At 39.8% G+C, this 17,481-nt stretch overlaps 1 protein-coding gene across 7 annotated transcripts in view; it reads right to left on the minus strand.

The window, feature by feature from the left end:
* Positions 1–17,481, minus strand: part of RPS6KC1 (ribosomal protein S6 kinase C1) — a 142,389-nt gene that overhangs the window by 48,722 nt on the left and 76,186 nt on the right. For 6 of the 7 annotated variants that reach the window (XM_051616321.1, XM_051616320.1, XM_051616323.1 and 3 more), the window contains one exon: positions 5,650–5,768. The exons of the other annotated variant lie outside the window; for it this stretch is intronic. In XM_051616321.1, the coding sequence (XP_051472281.1) occupies positions 5,650–5,768 (119 nt within the window). The remainder of the gene's footprint in view (positions 1–5,649; positions 5,769–17,481) is intronic. 7 annotated transcript variants of the gene reach the window in all.

A 17,481-nucleotide genomic window follows, 5' to 3' on the forward strand; every position in this document is an offset into this window, starting at 1 on the left:
TTATAAATAGGCTTCTCGTGCTCTCCAATAAGCTTTATGAAATCCTTTTAATAACAAGGTGCACAACAGAAATTATTCCTAGAACTGCTTTTAAAAAGGTAGTTAGCTATTTATAATTAATTAATACCATAGCAAGAGAATTGGCAGGTGCTAACTATTCAAGTGGTTAATATGCACAGATTTTTGTCCGTGCTACATTTTGTAGTTTCTCAGGGTAAACTCAAAGCTTGCATGTCAGAGGAAGGAACAGCATTTCAACTGAAGTCTTCTGGGACAAAGATCAACCTCTTAAGCATCAAATATACCTCTGGCACACTAACAAACATTTTCAGAAGCTTCTAGTTGGTGACTGGGAGAATTCATTAGATCCTTCTCCAAAAATTCAACATGCAGCTTCTACTAGAACCACAGACCTGGATCTCTTCCTCACAAATAAGGCAACTTCATTTGCAGAGTTGCTGAATGCCAAACTCCTTTTAAGAATAACCTGGCCTCCCTAGCTACACTTCTATTGCACAACTGTAAAGGAAGAGGAAGGTGAAACTCCTTGATTTTTCTGCTTCTAAGAGGCAGAAGCTGTGTATCTAATTTGTCAGCATCCTGAGGCAATATTTAACAAATATGCCACAAAGGAAAACTGCTAGTAAGTAATTACACTGTGGATGAAAGGAGGAGGGTAAAAGTCAAAAGCTTCATTTGCCTTTTGAAATATTCTAAAGAAAATGGGAGGCTACCTCTGCCTGCAAAAGGCCTTCAGCAGCCTGTCCAAACGTCCAAATGCTGAGGCATGCTGCTCAGGTATCCAAAGGTCTTCTCTCCTGTGGCTAGGCCCTGTACATTTTGAAACTATTTCCAGAGTACACTCTGAGCTGCACATCTAGAGTTATCTGTCTTAGGATTGCTATTACCTTCTGGCTAGTTTCTTTCCTACCATCACTTTATGGCTAGTGTGTGTTAATTTCAAGTAGAAAAATAGGATGCTGATTGTGATGCTGGCCTCCACAAAGACCCAGAAGTTTGTGGCCTTCAGAAGGCTCTAGTTTTGCAAGGTACACAACAAAATATGGCAACAGCTCATCTCAGCTTTTGCATTGCTGCCAACAGTTAAAAAAGCAGAGGCAGAAAGAGAAATACACCACCAGCCTAGCAAGAGGAATAGCTTCTCACATTAACCTTGTCTAAGGCAAGAGCACTATCCCCAGCCCAGGGGACACAAACACCATTTGACGGGAAATTATTTTACTGCTGGTGCTTCCACCTTTTATAGCAGTCACCACAGAACCTTAGGATGAAAAAGAGTACTTTCACAAACAACAGTGCAGAGCAGAACATCCACATGTGTTCTCCCCTCACCATTCAGAGGTCTGTGTCTGCTGACTTCAGTAAATATCCACCTGTAGCATGGCCAGAACGCCAACTGTAGCGTGGAGATGCTTTATTTTGAAGCAGATACTGCTGCTCTGAGATGCGAGGCTCTACACCACGGGTGTGAAAGAGCTTCCAGCTCTCCTGGTCAGGCAGAACATCCTGGCCCCTTCCTCACACTGCACCAGAAGAAAACCAGGTGCATGCAGCTGAACCAAGCAGACCTATGGTGTGCTTCAGAAGGTCCCCAGTGATTAACCAACTAGGGACTGTATCTTCCCTGAAGCTGGGACACACCTTGCAAGTGATCTTGGAAGCCTTGAGACCGTATTTCTTATTTTACATCAAATTTACACATGCACAGAACTGCAGGAGTGTATTTTCTTGATATTTCATGTAATTTTCATGCACATTTAATGAGAATTTCAGGAAGTAAGATATCTTATGAAAACCATGAGGAATGAAGACTGCTTTTACTGTTTGGGTATCAAGCTTGTGTTTACCTTTTGTAACTGAATTGCTTTAAAAATAAAAAATAATTGACATTTTAGAAGACAACATTAATAATGGTGCAAAAAGAAACTATTCTGAATATAAAAAATTGGGCATAGAATCAGAAATTGGGTAGAATCAGAAATAATTTCAAAGAGTGAAAAAAAAAAAAAAAAGGCATTATAAAAATACCAACCAAGTTAAAATGGATCCACAGCCTGTAGATGTAGCTGTGCTGGGCCTTGCAGCTGACAGCTATACAGGACAGCAGATTTCTGCCTAACAGTCCAGTGTGATTCAAAAGCTGTCACTGCAGCTCCCACTCAGGCTTGGAGATGTCTCCCCAGAGTTGCTACTTGTGAAATGGCAGAGGAGAAAATAAATCTTGAGAATCTGCAAAATAGCCTCCTGCTGCTGTTACATAGCATTCTTGAGCACTGTCATTGAGGAGGCCCTTGAAGCTGCTGTGCTGTGCCAGAGGAGAAAGAGAGGGACTGCATTTGTTGCAGTTTGTTTTTCCAGAAGGTCTACACATGCCTGTTTACAACTTCCAGAAGCTGTTTCCACATCTACTCCTAGGGGTCACAGCAAGGCTTTTCTCAATGTTTACAAGACCCTGTCAAGTGACTTCCCAGTTCATGGTCAGTCACAGTTGCGTCAATTCCCTGTGCTTCAAGAAATCTATCTATCCTTAAGCCCTCTACCCATAACCTTTTTTTTAACAGTGCCATGGGCTCTCCAAACTCCTCTTGTGCTCCTCTCTCCACCACTCAAACTTCCCAGCAGCAGGGTGGTTGCTAAGGATGCTATCCTTGAGGGCTACACTGTTGGCTTTTTGTTGAGACAAGCAAATTAACAAACTACTATTGTTCTTTGTTTGGTTTCCATGGCATCAAAGATAATTTTTGCTTTTCAGCTCTGAAACACAAGGCCTTTGCCTTGAGGGAAATCTAGTCTTCAAAGAGGCAAGGGCCTAGCACTTCAAGCTGTGTAAGAATGGCTCGTTTCCTTCTGCCCCAGACCAGAGAAAAAAAACCACATTCTTCACCTTCATGTGGTGTTCAGATGGCAAATGGCTGGCTTAGGGTGCGCTTAGCAGGCATAGTCTTTTGAGATGCTTCACATGGCTCAAAACATGGCTGACAGACTGAGACTTTGGGAGATATGAGAGGATGAGGGGTGCAGGACAATAACTGAACTTAACCCCTGACTTCTGAGCTTATCCCCACTGCCCATGAAGTTCCCTGCACTGAACCATGCTTTCCATAATGAAGCCACACTCTGCCGATCGTAATATAGGCACAGGTACGGTATTTGTCCATCATTTTCTTGCAAACCAATTTCACTTGTATGGTTCAAACTGTGTTGGGCTACCACGTGTAGCAGCACTTGGCCATGTTTCCTATATGTGTAGTGGCTCCTCTCAAAGAGTTCAGTGTCCCTCCAGCACAAAAGAGTTGGTGAGAGACGTCTTCACAGAACCATGTGGGCAAAGAGAGAATTGTACAATGTTATTTAAACATGCAAATATACATCCTGTCCAAGCACCAGCTTTAAACATACACATATACATCCTGTCCAAGCACCAGCATATGAATAACGGATGGTATCAGTCAGCATGACCTACAGCAGTAGGAGGTGCTACTGGTAAGAAACCAACCTTGTCTCAGCATGACCAACGGCATGTAAACAGCAGTTGGAGAAAGATCAAGCTGGTGTGCAGTGATGGTGCTAGGAGGCACACACGTTAACCTTGTATGCTATAGACCCGATTTCTCTGGGAGAAGGACACAAAGTTTTCACCAGTATCTCCCAAGAATCACACTGTATATAGAAGCAAGTCATTTCAGTGCACTGATCACTGTCTGCATGAGGTGGAATAAATTCATGTGAACTCCAGTATAAACCACCTTGGGCAGTAAAACCAGTAAGCAGTAACTAAGGCGTAAGAATTCAGGTCTGCTCAGCAACCAATACGCAGTAAGAGCCACATTCCTCACTTTTCTTAAGACATCAAGCCAAAGCACAGGGCATGCCAATTCTTAGTGATTCCCACTATGACCTCCTGACCAGCTTTCAGCTATCAACTTGGAGAGAAGATGTTCCTCACCACAACCATAAGGACCCATCAGCACAATTTGTCCTTGATAACAGCAAATTCTAAAGCTCTAAGATAAAAGTCAAATTTATGTATTACAAAGAGTAGCAAAGAAAGAATATAAAAATACTCTACAGATTTAGGTAAAACAAAGCCAAATCATGTGGACATGGCACTTTCTTTTTGTAAAAAAGGAGAATAACCCAGCTGCAACATTTTGCTTGTGAAAGTCAGATTTGCCCTAACTTGTCAATTCTGAGTTTCAACACAGGAGAACCATTTTCTGTTCTCACCACTTTTTTTTTTCTTCTCTTATCCCAATTAATCCTGCTTTCCTTTGGATCTGCAAAGAAGGCATGTGCCTTATTCAGTACAGCATAAAAGACGAAATACTTTACCTCTCAAGTTCACATAAAAAAATGCAACCTATTTCTTCCTCCTTCCCAACGACAATTAGTTTTTAAACTTATAAAAAGGCAAAAATAGGTTGTTCATGGTTTTTTTTTTCTTGTTCTGTGGTTTCCAAACACACTGAGTTTTTCATTAAATATAGATTCTTCCCCATTTTCAGGGGTGTTTGACCCAAAGAAAGACTTCCTAGTAGGAGTTCATATCAGTAAAAAATACTAAATTGTTCAAAGTACAATTCATAGCAGCAGCAAGACTGCAAATCTCACAAAATATATCCCATTTGGAACATCCTCAAAATTGTACTTGTGGGTTCTCCACATAAAAAAAAAGCTACCCTTCAAAATCACAGTTTTTTGCTTTTTTAATTTACTTTTTAGGCTGTTGGATTTTATAAGGCTTCCCATTTTTGCAGAAGTGGTCTTCTTAAAGCATTTTTAGATCTGTGCAAAATAAGCAGCAATAATCTTCTGCCCCTTTTGCCCTCACTTCATATAAATGTAGAGAGGTAGGAAGTTGGTAACTTTTATATTTACTACAATAGGGCAGTCATCAATAATCACACAGTTTAGCACAACTGCAGTAAAAGTCTAAAGTAAGAACAGATAAGTCCCAGAGGACAAAGAAGAAATTTATTGACGGTATCTTGGAACAAGGGTTGTTTGTCTTTTGTACAAGTATAGATAAGGGTGTTTCTGCTTAAGAAGGTGGGAATTACTGCAGAAACTCCTTAAAAATCAAGAAGCAGCTGATCACTCAAACACGTCCAAGAGAGCCGTCTGAAAGGATCAGGAAGAACCTTTGCTCAATTAAGTACTTACTTGTTGGGAAATCAACCTCATCCCCTACTGTGTGCTTGACTCACTTATCGTACACCATTATGTGCTAGGCTAAAGAAACCAACAGCCTTTCAGCTCCCTGCAGTACCAAACAGTATTATCATGGGAATGTTACATCCTGGTGGGTTTTCTTTTTTTGTTTTACCTTTAAATTCTTTAGCATGATCGCAAATGTTTACATCATTAACTGCAGAGCAGAAGGAAAGCATGTGAAAAAACAGGCCTGGATTAAATCAAGCACTCTGTGTAATGCTATGAAATGCAACCAACAAGAATCAGAAAATAACAGCAGTTTAACAGAAATGTAACAACAAAATACTCCTCAGGCCTCCTAAAAGAGAGAAATACCAAAGTTTTTAAATCTCAAGCTCGAATATGCTTTGCTAAAAGACAGTAAAATTTATTTATCCCAAATTCTGGTTCAGACAAAGAGAAATTAAAGATTACCATAGAAACAGATGCATCTTCAGAGGATTTATGGTAAAGACTGGAAATTTTTTCTGCACGCATAAGGTATTCTGCAGTCTTCCTCTTCACTGCTTCTCGACGAGTTGGACTTGATTCACCTTGATGGAGAAAAAGAATTTATTTTTTTTTAATAGAGAGGTACTAAGCAATGAAAGCATATGACTGCTTTGCTTCTACCTTTTTGATTGCCTGTGAGTTATTCATAATCAAACCTACACACATGCATCTTATAAAAAGCAAGTACTATGATCTCAGAGTTCTGCAAAAATAACAATTTAAGCCTTGCTGCAGACGAAGGTAAATAAAAAGTCTTATCTCATTTTTCTGTGGTCTGGTGTATGGACCATAAGTAAGAGCTGAAACAAACCACTGGTCCAAATGTTCTACCCAAAAAAAAACTCAATTATGGAAGACACAGTAAGACACAACAAAACAATAAAGAATCCTGTTTTTTCCCTATGATTCTAATATGGGCTTTCCTAAGGATAAAAGGAAGTCAGACGGTATGTTGAAAAAGGCAACATGAGAGACACCAAGAACCCTTGCTAACAGCTTTCCGATGCTACCTGCCCCTTCCTTGCCTGTTGGCTTGGGATGACACAGGAAGAAATGAAGAAGTGCTTGCACCAACTACTTCCCTTCCCAGGTGACTGAACAACCTTTGTGTTACATCTAATCTAGCCAAACTCTTGAAAGAGGTGAAAATCCCATGACACCACACAAATTCTGTATTCACTCTAAAACTCAGAGTTTGTGTTTAGGCATTCACATCATGTGCAGCGTATTGTTATAGTAAATTGCTATTGTTATATATTGTTATAATAAATTGTTACAGTTTGCAATGACATGTTTCATTGTTTCATTGAAGCATGAAACAAATATAAAAAGATTGTAAGTCGTAATTGTAACAGAGAGAACTGATTGCTATGCTGAAAAATGGCTACAGCCATGTCCCAGAAGGAGCTGGAGCACTAGCAGAAACTTCATGTGGCCCTGAAAGTCTCTTCTAGCAACAAATTCAGCCACCCAAGACTTGTGACAGGCCTCTGGATCGACAGGTGCAAGCCAGCACCTCCTGCAAACCAATGCTCAAAAAGGGCAAGGAACTTCAAGGATATCTGCCTAACTGCTACTTAACATGAAAGACAAGGCAAAGAACAGGAGAGGTAATAAATTAAGCATGCAAATACACAAACCCAATCAACAGCAGATAACAGAGACAACAACACCGACTAGAACTCATAAGACACTGATCAATGGCTCATGAAAGGAACTCTGAGTGCAACCTTGAAGAAGTTCAACCAGAAACTTGGTAACTGATAAGAAAAAGAGAGAGGATTATTGTGAATTATCAAGAATGAGTCCCATAAAAAAAAAAAGAAGACTTATTATGGGATGCCTGAGGGAGAACTTAGTCCATAAACATCTGCATGCAAAACTTCCTGAGGGGAGTTTTCAGGGGGAATTGTGACAATGTATAAGATGTTGTGAAATGTTTAAGGGCAGGATTAAAGGGAGGGGTCAAGATGGAGGGGGGATGCATAAGCATGAGAAACCAGAGGTGGGAATTACATGGGCCAATTGTGCCTCAGCAGACAGCTGGTCAGCACCCATGTGCAACTGAGCCCTGGACCTGACCACCGCTGTCTTACCTTCTTATTAATCTTTACCCCTCAATATTTTCTGCATGAGTGCACTCATTATTCTCTGTGCATAAGATACGCCAATAAACTTCAAGCCAAATATACGCAAGCAAGTCAGACAAAATGTCTGAGAGCTGGATCATGGGAGCTGGGGGGCAGCTGCCAGAGAGACATGAACAGCAGGTCTTTCCCTGAACAGCAACAGTTCAAAAGAGGTTGTTCCATTCACATTGTCTGTGGTTACGTAGGTGTCTCTAAAGGAAATATCTTTCTGCCTGTGTCTAACCATTTGTGATCAACCATGTCCACACAAAATACATGCATGCACACACAAGCCCCTCAGAAATTTGCACTCAGCTTCACTACTGTTAGGACCCAAAGAAGGGGTAAGCTGCAGCCACATCTTTCCAGCACCTCACAGTCCGGGGAAAGGCTCTGGTCCTTCAGTCAGCCAGATCTGGCTAGCTTTAACACCAACGACTTAACAAAGGAGGAGGAGCAGGTTGTCTGTCTGCTTAGTCTTCCCAAAGCACTTCCAAGGTGGCAAATAATAATGAAAAACTAAGTAAGAGGTCTCTTCAGAAAGTTTGTGTAGATTCAAAGAGTATGTTTCCTCCTCATCCTATGGAAGAGGGAAGGAAGCCTGTCTTCACCAGACAGGTTCTCCAGCCCCCACAAAGATGATCAGAGAGCTGAAGCACCCCTCCTATGAAGACAAGCTGAGGGAGTTGGGGCTGTTCAGCCTGGAGAAGAGAAGGCTCCAGGGAGACCTTATAGCAGCCTTCCAGTACCTGAAGGGGCTACAGGAAAGCTGGGGAAGGACTTTTTCCAAAGGCACGTAGTGACAGGAAAAGAGGGAATGGCTTTAAATTGGAAGAGGATAGATTAAAGTTAGACATTAGGAAGAAATTCTTCACCATGAGGGTGGTGAGACACTGGAACAGGTTTCCCAGGGAAGTTGTGGGTACCCCATCCCTGGCAGTGTTCAATGCCAGGTTGGATAGGGCTTTCAGCAGCCTCGTCTAGTGGGAGGTGTCGCTGCACATGCAAGGGGATTTGAACTAGATTAACTTTAAGGTCCCAACTTCCAACCCAAACCATTCTGACTGCTCTTGCTTTTAACAACCCTTTTCCACTTTATATTGCCACTCATTGACTCTGTCAAAATAAAGAACCCCCCTCCATTGAATACCATTACAACAAAACTACCTAAATACACAGAAACATCACACACATTCCATCAGGAATAAGTATAAGAAACTTTTTATCTATTCCAAGCTCTACTGTATGTGATCTATTGTAAATCTTATTATCCACCACACAGCAGGAGAGAAAAGTGATTGTTACCTCCTTGGAAAGACACACACAGCCCTGCTCTGCAAAGATCTTGGACTATGCTTGGTTTGGGAAGAAGCTGGACAGTCAGAAATTCAGTGCACTTTCAGCATACAATATTATGGATATGTAACAATTTCTCAATAACTTCTCTTATTCTGAAGTCAAAGGGGACTGTGTACCAGGTCCAGCACATCTAATACCAGCCTCCACTTGGCAGGACTAATGTGGGGAAATTCCCCTAGATGAGACTGCCAGTCTTGTCCCCATCCAGAATTAAAAAAAAAAATAATTAAAAAATAACACTCAACTGTTTGAACTTGGCTTTATCAGAAGAGTATAGATACACAAGATTTTATTATTGCGTGTTGCAATTTCTTAAAACATAACTAATACCCTTGCTTTCATCTCTACACTTAACCTTACAGCACCATAAAACTTTCTTGTGCCGGTCCACTGGTGATCACTCACAATCTCTTAGATACACGAAGTAGAAGTCACTCAGGGAAAACAAGTCATCTGAACAGCAACAATAAACTCTTCAGCCAGAATTTTCTTCAAGCAGACTGGTAGAAAACTGCTAAGTTAGTGTCTAAGGCTATCCAAAAAGTTAACCTTATGCTTAATTGTTAGTCATGCGTACTTAGTTGGGATGTTTATTGCCTTTTTTTCAAAGCTTCAGTAATTTTACTGTAATTAATACAAATAAGCTAGGATGTCCCCTCAGAGCTGTCTTTGTTATCCCTACTTTCACAAGACATTAATTTCAGTTTTCCTTCTCCTTTTCCTTTCTGAGTAATTTGCTAAATAACATTTGCAAACTGTTCACTCATAAAAATCTTCAGCCACAAAAGATGGTGTGGATTCACAAAACAACATTTACTCAACAAGTTCTTGCATCTTATTTGTGAATAAGATCATTAACAGCTCAGTCTCTGAATACTGTAACAGGTGGATGTTTGAGAACTTGATTTATGGAAGTAGTATTTTGGCTTGTTATTATTTTTATTTAAAAAAAAAAAAAAAGAAAAAGCTATATTCCAATAGAAATTCCCATTTAAACAACCAATATCTCACAAAATAATAAATACTCAAATAATAAATAATAACAGAGACCCTATTAGACCAAAAATAATATTTAGCATTTATGCCAAATTTCAGGTCATAGAACTTTTCACTTAGACTCTAACAAATCACTACAACACAGTACCAGAAAAAATACTTTAATTTGACAGATGTTTAGGTTGTGCTGCAGACTTTATGTATTTTTTTTAAAAAAGGCAATATAACATTTTGTTATGGAATAGTGTTTTTAGTTATGTAAAATGTGTACTCTTAAAAGAATCCACTAATTTATTTCTACTTAAGACCTTTTGATTTAAACACTGTATGAACATACTGAGCTCATGTTTCCCTTCTGTGGTTAGCCCATAATAATCTAAAGAGGTATCTCTCTTTAATTACAATTTAAACTTGAAAGGTATTTTTCTTTAAATGGCAGCAAACAGGAAATGTTTAAACTGTGTCAAAGCCTTTGATGACTCTTTACAACTGCTCACAAAAGATCATCCTGCTTAAAATAATATTGATTCTTCATTTATTTTCCTAGATACTAGAAGATTTATGTTTCATCTGATCAAGATCAAAGCTTCTCCCCCCTCCTGATCACTGGGATTAAATCAGCAATGTCATTTTACATGTTTAAAAACTGCACTGCTAAAGAAAGATATAAAAGTGCAGCAAGGCTGATCATAGAGACCTTAGAATAAAAACCCCTCAAGATTCCCCATCTATCTCCCTCTGCATTTGCTATGGAGCAGCTGTGCCTCACACAGATTCACATGAATGAAAATATTAAGGCGAGAAACCACCCACTTAGTTTATTTTCCATATGACTTTCCTGTAATTATTTTGTAAACTGTTCACACAACAATATATAAAAACATCTGCAAAAACAGGTAATTAATGTGTCAAGCCAAACTAATGCATTTTTTATGGTGTCCATGCTTCGTCAACTGTAATTATAACTCTTTTTAAGCAAATGATGATGTGTTTGTTGCAATGTGCAAGTGGTTATTTTAGATGCTCTGTTTACTATTACTGCACACAGATAGAAAAACTCTACAGCTACTTTGTTGCACATATAAGCCTTCATCTACACAAGCACAAGCAGGCTGCTCCCTCATTTTCCAAAGGCTTTGCCCATTTCAAAGAAATAAAAATATCTTAAAATAAAAATTGGCTTTGGAAAGGCTAACCAGGCCACCCACTGACCAAAGTAACTCTAGACAGGACATTAGGACAACTGCCAATGATTTAAAATTTGTTCTTTAATTTTTATCTCTAAGGATGGCTCAGCTACAATATATTTACAAAACAGACATTCCTAACAATATGAAAATGATCTTGAGGGTTTAATAGAGGAAAACCACAAATATCAGAATAATTGTGACCTTGAGTTCATCTATGTGATTTGTCTGCTTTTTTTCCCCAGAGTCCACTCATTGAATTAAAAATACAGAGAAGCAGCATTTTCACAGAATATGTACATAGGAGTAGCATCTGAGAAAAATAGATGTGTTTTTGTCTTCTACTCACTCCTCAAAGTACTTCAGAAGAGCACATACCTTTGAAAGATTAGCTAACTCAATGTTGAAGTGTCAAGTGTTCATCGCAGTTATTTAGGCATCCAATCTTCTGTAATTCTTTTGTACAAGAAAATTACTTATGCTCAGGTATTAATAGCAAAAAGCTATTAAAAGGGGGCCACCATAGCCAATAAACTCAAACTAACAAAAAAATCTGGGTGGTGAGGATCATGAAAAAAAAAATAATAATAATAATCAGTCCTTTTCCCTAAAATAATCTGGAGTACTGACAGAACATGTCTCAGATGCATAGAAGTGGCTCCAGACTTGCTTTGGTCATTAACTGCTTTCCTCCACAGATCTAAGATGAAGTAATGTGGAAAATGTGCATCTTAATGGATGGTAACAAAGGATAGCTTTAGTCACCATTTGCCACTAACATATCCAATATCCCACATACAGTAAATAACAGCCTACAGCACCCAGCCAGGAATTCTAGATATTTCTTCCTTCCTTCAGGTCTGACCATCTCCAAATCATCCCCCACTGGGCATTACAGATTTTCCTCAGGGAGAACCAACCTGTCAGGATATCATCAGTGCACTCCCTACCTAACTGGCTGCTTGACCAAGATACGGGTACTTACACAGAAAAGATAAGGCTAAATAAATAACATTACCTGTCCCAATCCCCTGTAACCTCCATATTCCGAATCTTCCTTCTACTCTCTCAGAGGTACTAAAAATATGTGGGCTGCCTTTATTTAAGAAAACATCTGAAGAGATTTGCTCCAGGAAGGAACGTCCTCTTGCAGAACAGGCTACAAGGAACTTGTGGGAGACTGCCTGTTGTGCTAACCCCAAACTCCATGTTCTTAACAATTTAAACAGTAAAACTTTCCCTAAATACTGAAATCTTCAATGAAACATTTATAATTGCCAAATCTAACAGCTATAATACCATTTTTTATTTTTAAAAGTTTCTTTATCTTCTTCACAGTCTTCCTGCACATATCACCCAGCTGGATTGCTGAATTTTTCAAAGAATTGCTCTCTATAAAAATGCAAGGGAGTAAGCCTTAAAAGATTTATTTCTTCTCACAATGAAAAGAGGTTTAGCAGCACCTTCCTTATTAGTGGGTAGCCCAGCTGTTATTTTTGCCTAATTGGTTCAAGAGGACCTCTGTTCTTCTTAGGGCAAACACTTCTTACATCATGTGAAGCAGACTCCTTTGTCCATATTAGCCAAACAAAAGCTCAGGCACACAGTAAGTGACAATACAACTCATAATCCAGCACAGGTTTGTGACTACTTTGGACACAGTTTTATAACCCCAAAATTTATTTCAGGGAGGGGAAGAGCTGCTGATTTTGGAATGAGTCTCTACCAACTTCCAGAGGAAAGTGGGTAACCTTCAATTTTCAAATAATTAACTGAAATGCAGCAGGCACTGAGGTAGACAGACACTTCAGCACCAAGAAAACATGCTATAGATTTTAGCAGCAGGTGACCATTTGGAATTGTGAAATAAGCCCACCAGCTCATCATTGCTATATCCTATATATTGTATTAATGAAGAGTTCCTTTGGGGTGGTGGCCAAATTCTACAGCTGAAAAAAGACTGTAAATACTAAAAAACAAGACCAAGGCTAAGCCTATTGTGGTAAAGCAAAACAGTCTGAAGTGATCTTTTTTCTTTTTTTTTTTTTTTTTTTTGAGTGACTCAAAATTTACTAAGATGCATGACATTTATCAGAACTACTCTTTCTTGTTTTTTGAAGATTCAGGAAAGTACTATACACTAGCCACTTAAAACTCAAATGCTGAAGCACAAATTAATGAACACATAAGAATTTTGATTCCAACTTTCCAGCATGCTCATATTTATTATACCTGTATTTTATACGCTATCTTCATAGCTCAAGACACTTACAGATCTGCACTTCGTGGTGAAGTTATCAATTCTGAATCCTGTAGCAAACCTAAGGTTACACAACAGTGCTGCACATGTCTAGGTACACACCTCTCCGGAAATAAAAAGCTGGCATATGTGCCAAAGTTAAGATTACAAAGAAAGGTGTGGGAGAAAAGTGTTTGAATAACCAGTAAAGCAGCAGTAACACTGAAGATAGTAAGAAATGTAACCTTCCAGAAACAATAATCAACAAACCACTGTTTATAGAAAACCCCTCATGTTTAATCCACAAGGTGGTGGTAGCTTTTCATGTGCATGTGTGACTATCTAGAAAAAAATATAATGAATGGTCACACAAGCACACACCATTTCAGGGAAGAAAAGCTTCACCTTCCATCCATCTGATAAAACTTGGAGTCTTCAGCTGGAAGGCATTTCACCAAAGTAAGACTTAACAATGGGAAAAATATCCTTGAACACTTCCCTGCAAAACTGCACAAGGAAAAAAAAATCCCTGTGTGTGCTGCAAGACAGAAGGACAAGCGGTGACACCCCAGCAGAGCACAAGAAGAAGTCACACAGGCTGCCACCACAGAAGAAAGGAAAAGATTTCCAAGTTCATTGCACTCTTCCCTCCTAACTAAAAGAGTGAGTCCAAACTAGAATTAGAAATCACACAGACTTCTTGTTTCAGAACAGTATTCATATCTATGTATTAAATATAGCTCATATGTACTTTTATACAGTTCTATGCGAAATGGTATCTTCTCATGAGCAATCACTAAAATCTCTAAAACATAAGAGCCAGAGGCAAGCCCTGTAGAGACCAAACCTATACAAGTCCTTCTACACAGATCTGAAGCTAGAGAGGCTATTTTACAATACTGGAAGGGAAAAGAGGGAAAGAAGACAGGAAAAAGAGAAAAGGAAGATGTGAAAAGAGAGAAGTTACATATGCAAGAACCGCATATTGAGCAGTGCGTCAGAGCACTTACTATCACACAGCACCATGCTCTTAAACTTATCTATGCCATTTTTCTATTCCAGCTAGTAATTCGCCTTGGTTCACCTACACTGCCCAAGATATATGATTCTGTAGCCAGAGACTTCAATTTTGTCACCTAAGGACAGAAGTGGCACTATAACCTAGATCAGTCTGTTCTGCCTACACTGTACGCTGGAAGAAGTGTGGCAACCCTTCTAGGTCTTCTAATGGGAGGTAGAAACCCCACATAGCAACAGTCAAAAAAAGATTAATGCACTTAGCTGCAGCTAAGTGCTGGCTAATAACAGCTGAGATAAAAGGCTGTACAGGCAGAAGAGATGCCTCTTAAAGGAAGCTGGACACAAGCAGCAACCTGGCAATAAGCTGCTAAAAGGACAGATTCAGAAATCTTGAAAAGGTCAGATCAGCACCAAGCCAATGCAGCTGTGTCTCTCAGAAGAGGGGAAAAAAGAACAGATTTTTAAGGCCCACTTCAACAAATTTATTCATTCTTTAAACAGCCACATGCTAAGCATTCAGACTAACTGCCTTCAGAGACATCTGCATCACACCCTACATGTTGGCTTACAGGTACTGCTACAATTCACCTTTACATATACTACTGTAAGGCTCTATGCTGTGCAGCAGGTGCTGGAGCCCAGACCTTCATCAGCTTCTTGGTGCAGAGAAGCACTACAGTTTAAGTGGAGCTTTGCCTTGAGGATTCCTTGATACAGCTGAATGTGGCTGCACTTATACATTAACCAGCTTCATCACGCTTTACTGGCAGATGCTCTATTTTACTGCTTTGCCACAAAGAAGTGTCTCAACACAGTACTTTCACATATGGAATGGCATCACTCAGGGTGTTACTGACTCCTGGTTTTACTGGTTACTCAAACATTTCACCCACATCCTTCTTCTATGTAATCTTAACTTTGGCACATATTTTATTTTTCTAGAGGGGTGTTTACCTAAACATGTGCACCACTGGTATGTAACATTTGGCTCGCTACGGGATGCAGAATTGATAGCATCCAGCATCTACTGCACAGCGATGAATCCTATAGCCCTAGTCTGCCCTAAAGGTCTGTATGGTCTGCAATTGGCTTGGAAGCCAATACCTTTCAGTTATGAACAGCTCGTAACTCGTATTAGCACAGGTTTCAGCATCACTGGCAGCACAGTGGGATTAGAGAACTTTTTTTGAAGCAAACCACAGTATTTCCAGCATCCCTTCTTAATCTAGCAGTCTGTCAATAGACAGGTCCTCTCACAAACATCTAACCTTCTGAAACAGCAGCTGTGATTTCAAGGTTGTGTGAAGAATTAGGAGGGAGCACTTTGTATGGCTGCTTAGAAAGCACAACCCAAACAGCATCCTCACAGTCCAACAGCAGGAAATGGAGATGGTTTTCAGCTCCTTTGGAAGGAACTAGGCAATAAGTTTTTGCCTTGACTGGTTCCAGCCTCAATGGAAGTGTGAAGTTAAAACAGCTAATCAAGTGAGTGATGATACAGCATAGGAGCATAGAGGTCTGAGATCAGGTGAGGGGGAATTAGTTCCATCACTCACACTATCATTAACCTTTTCCTATGGGGCTCAGCACAACTTTTACAGGTTTTCCCTACAGACGTCAGCTCACACCTCAATGTATCTTCTCATAAAACAGGTCTGCTGTTTCCCCAAACACATTGCTCCAATCAGGCCCAGATGCCAGGTAGCTAAGAAACTGCCTAAGAGACTGTTACTCTCAATGAGAAACACCATTCAGAGGACTTCAGAAGTGAAAGAAATTTCAAATGGCTACTGTATTGTAACAGAAGTTATCTTCATAAGTGTCATTCAACAAACAAGCAAAGGTGCTTTTCACTCTGGAAGGCAGAAACACACTTGTGGAACAGGCATGGCTGTTCCCCTTTTCATAAAGTACTGTCACCTTGGCATTCTGTCAAGCATGCTCCTGTTTGCATCCCTGGCTCCATCACAAGTTCAAATCATAGCCCATGATAATCCCAGTAATTAGACACAAGTTGGTCTGTTTTCAGCATATCCAAAAATATCATCTAGTTGCCCAAAGTATTCCCAGCATTTCACTGTACATGCATTTCTGGGTTAAAAGTCAAAGTCATTTTAGCAAGGTTCCAATAATTTGTGTAATTTTTGTTCCAGCTCTGTTTACTGGATAAACATTATAATAACATGGAGCAGTGCAAAACTGACATTCTCAGCCTGCTTTCAAAGACACCAGCAACTTATCTAGAAGTTGTAGATACCTAACACAAAACCCAGATACCTGGAAAACATATTGTGGCTGCTGTGACCTAAGAGGCATCACATAATTCATGCAACAAACCTAGCTGAACCAGCCACCTAAAGCAAACAAATATTCATTCAGCTGCTACACAGGTGAAAACAAACAGGCCAAATCTTCGACAGAGTAAATGATGGATCATCTCCCTTTGGATGTTAATGTGTAACATGGAACCTTGTATGTAACAGACCAGCAATGAACACGTTTGCTTTCTAAACCACATGGAACAGATCCTGTACTTTTCTACATGAATTAGATCGACCATATTGTGATGCACTCTTGCTTCTTAATGTGCCTGAAGGTACTGAAAACCCAGCAATAAGCATTAGTGTTAGCTCTGTTTGTCACACAGCTCAGACTGCCCAGATTGGATATAGCTTGGGAATGGTTGAAATTGGAAAGAAGAGAAGCAGTTTATACAAACAGGACACCCTCCTCTATCACAAAAAAACTCTTTCCATAATTTCAGCCTCCTGACCCACTTTTTCCTAAGTTTAACTACGTCCTACATCAAAGCCAGGGAAAGCACTACTTTGCATAAAACAGCCATAACTTCCAGACTAGAAGCTGGTGGCTTGCTATTGATTAGTCCATTTTTTCCATCACTGGGCCTGAAGCAATATATTGACCTCAAAGTGCTCTGACATGCTAACAAAACAAAGGAACAGCTGTAATTGTGAGCCAAAGTTTCTGTCAGTTGCTATACTTAATATGCTTAAAAGAGCAGAAGATTTGAACTCCAGGTTTTTGCTCCTGGTGAATGTTTAACCATCCTATACAACCCTTACAGACCTACCTCCCAAAAGCTCCAAAATCCTGCACACAGCAATGCCCAGAAAACACAAAAGGGGCAGCAGAATCAGTACATTTTCAGAGGAAAAGGACATGATGACAGCTATCCCCTCTCACTGCATGTAAGGGAGCTCTGGTATAAGTGAAACAGGGAGGTACAAGAGGCATGGGTAGCTCATTGGCAGTCCAAAGGCTGCCAGTCCAAGAATTTGTTCTCTTTCCCACTGACAAACCTATT

This window comes from Apus apus, chromosome 3 (genome assembly GCF_020740795.1).
Source record: "Apus apus isolate bApuApu2 chromosome 3, bApuApu2.pri.cur, whole genome shotgun sequence".
Lineage (NCBI taxonomy): Eukaryota > Metazoa > Chordata > Aves > Apodiformes > Apodidae > Apus > Apus apus.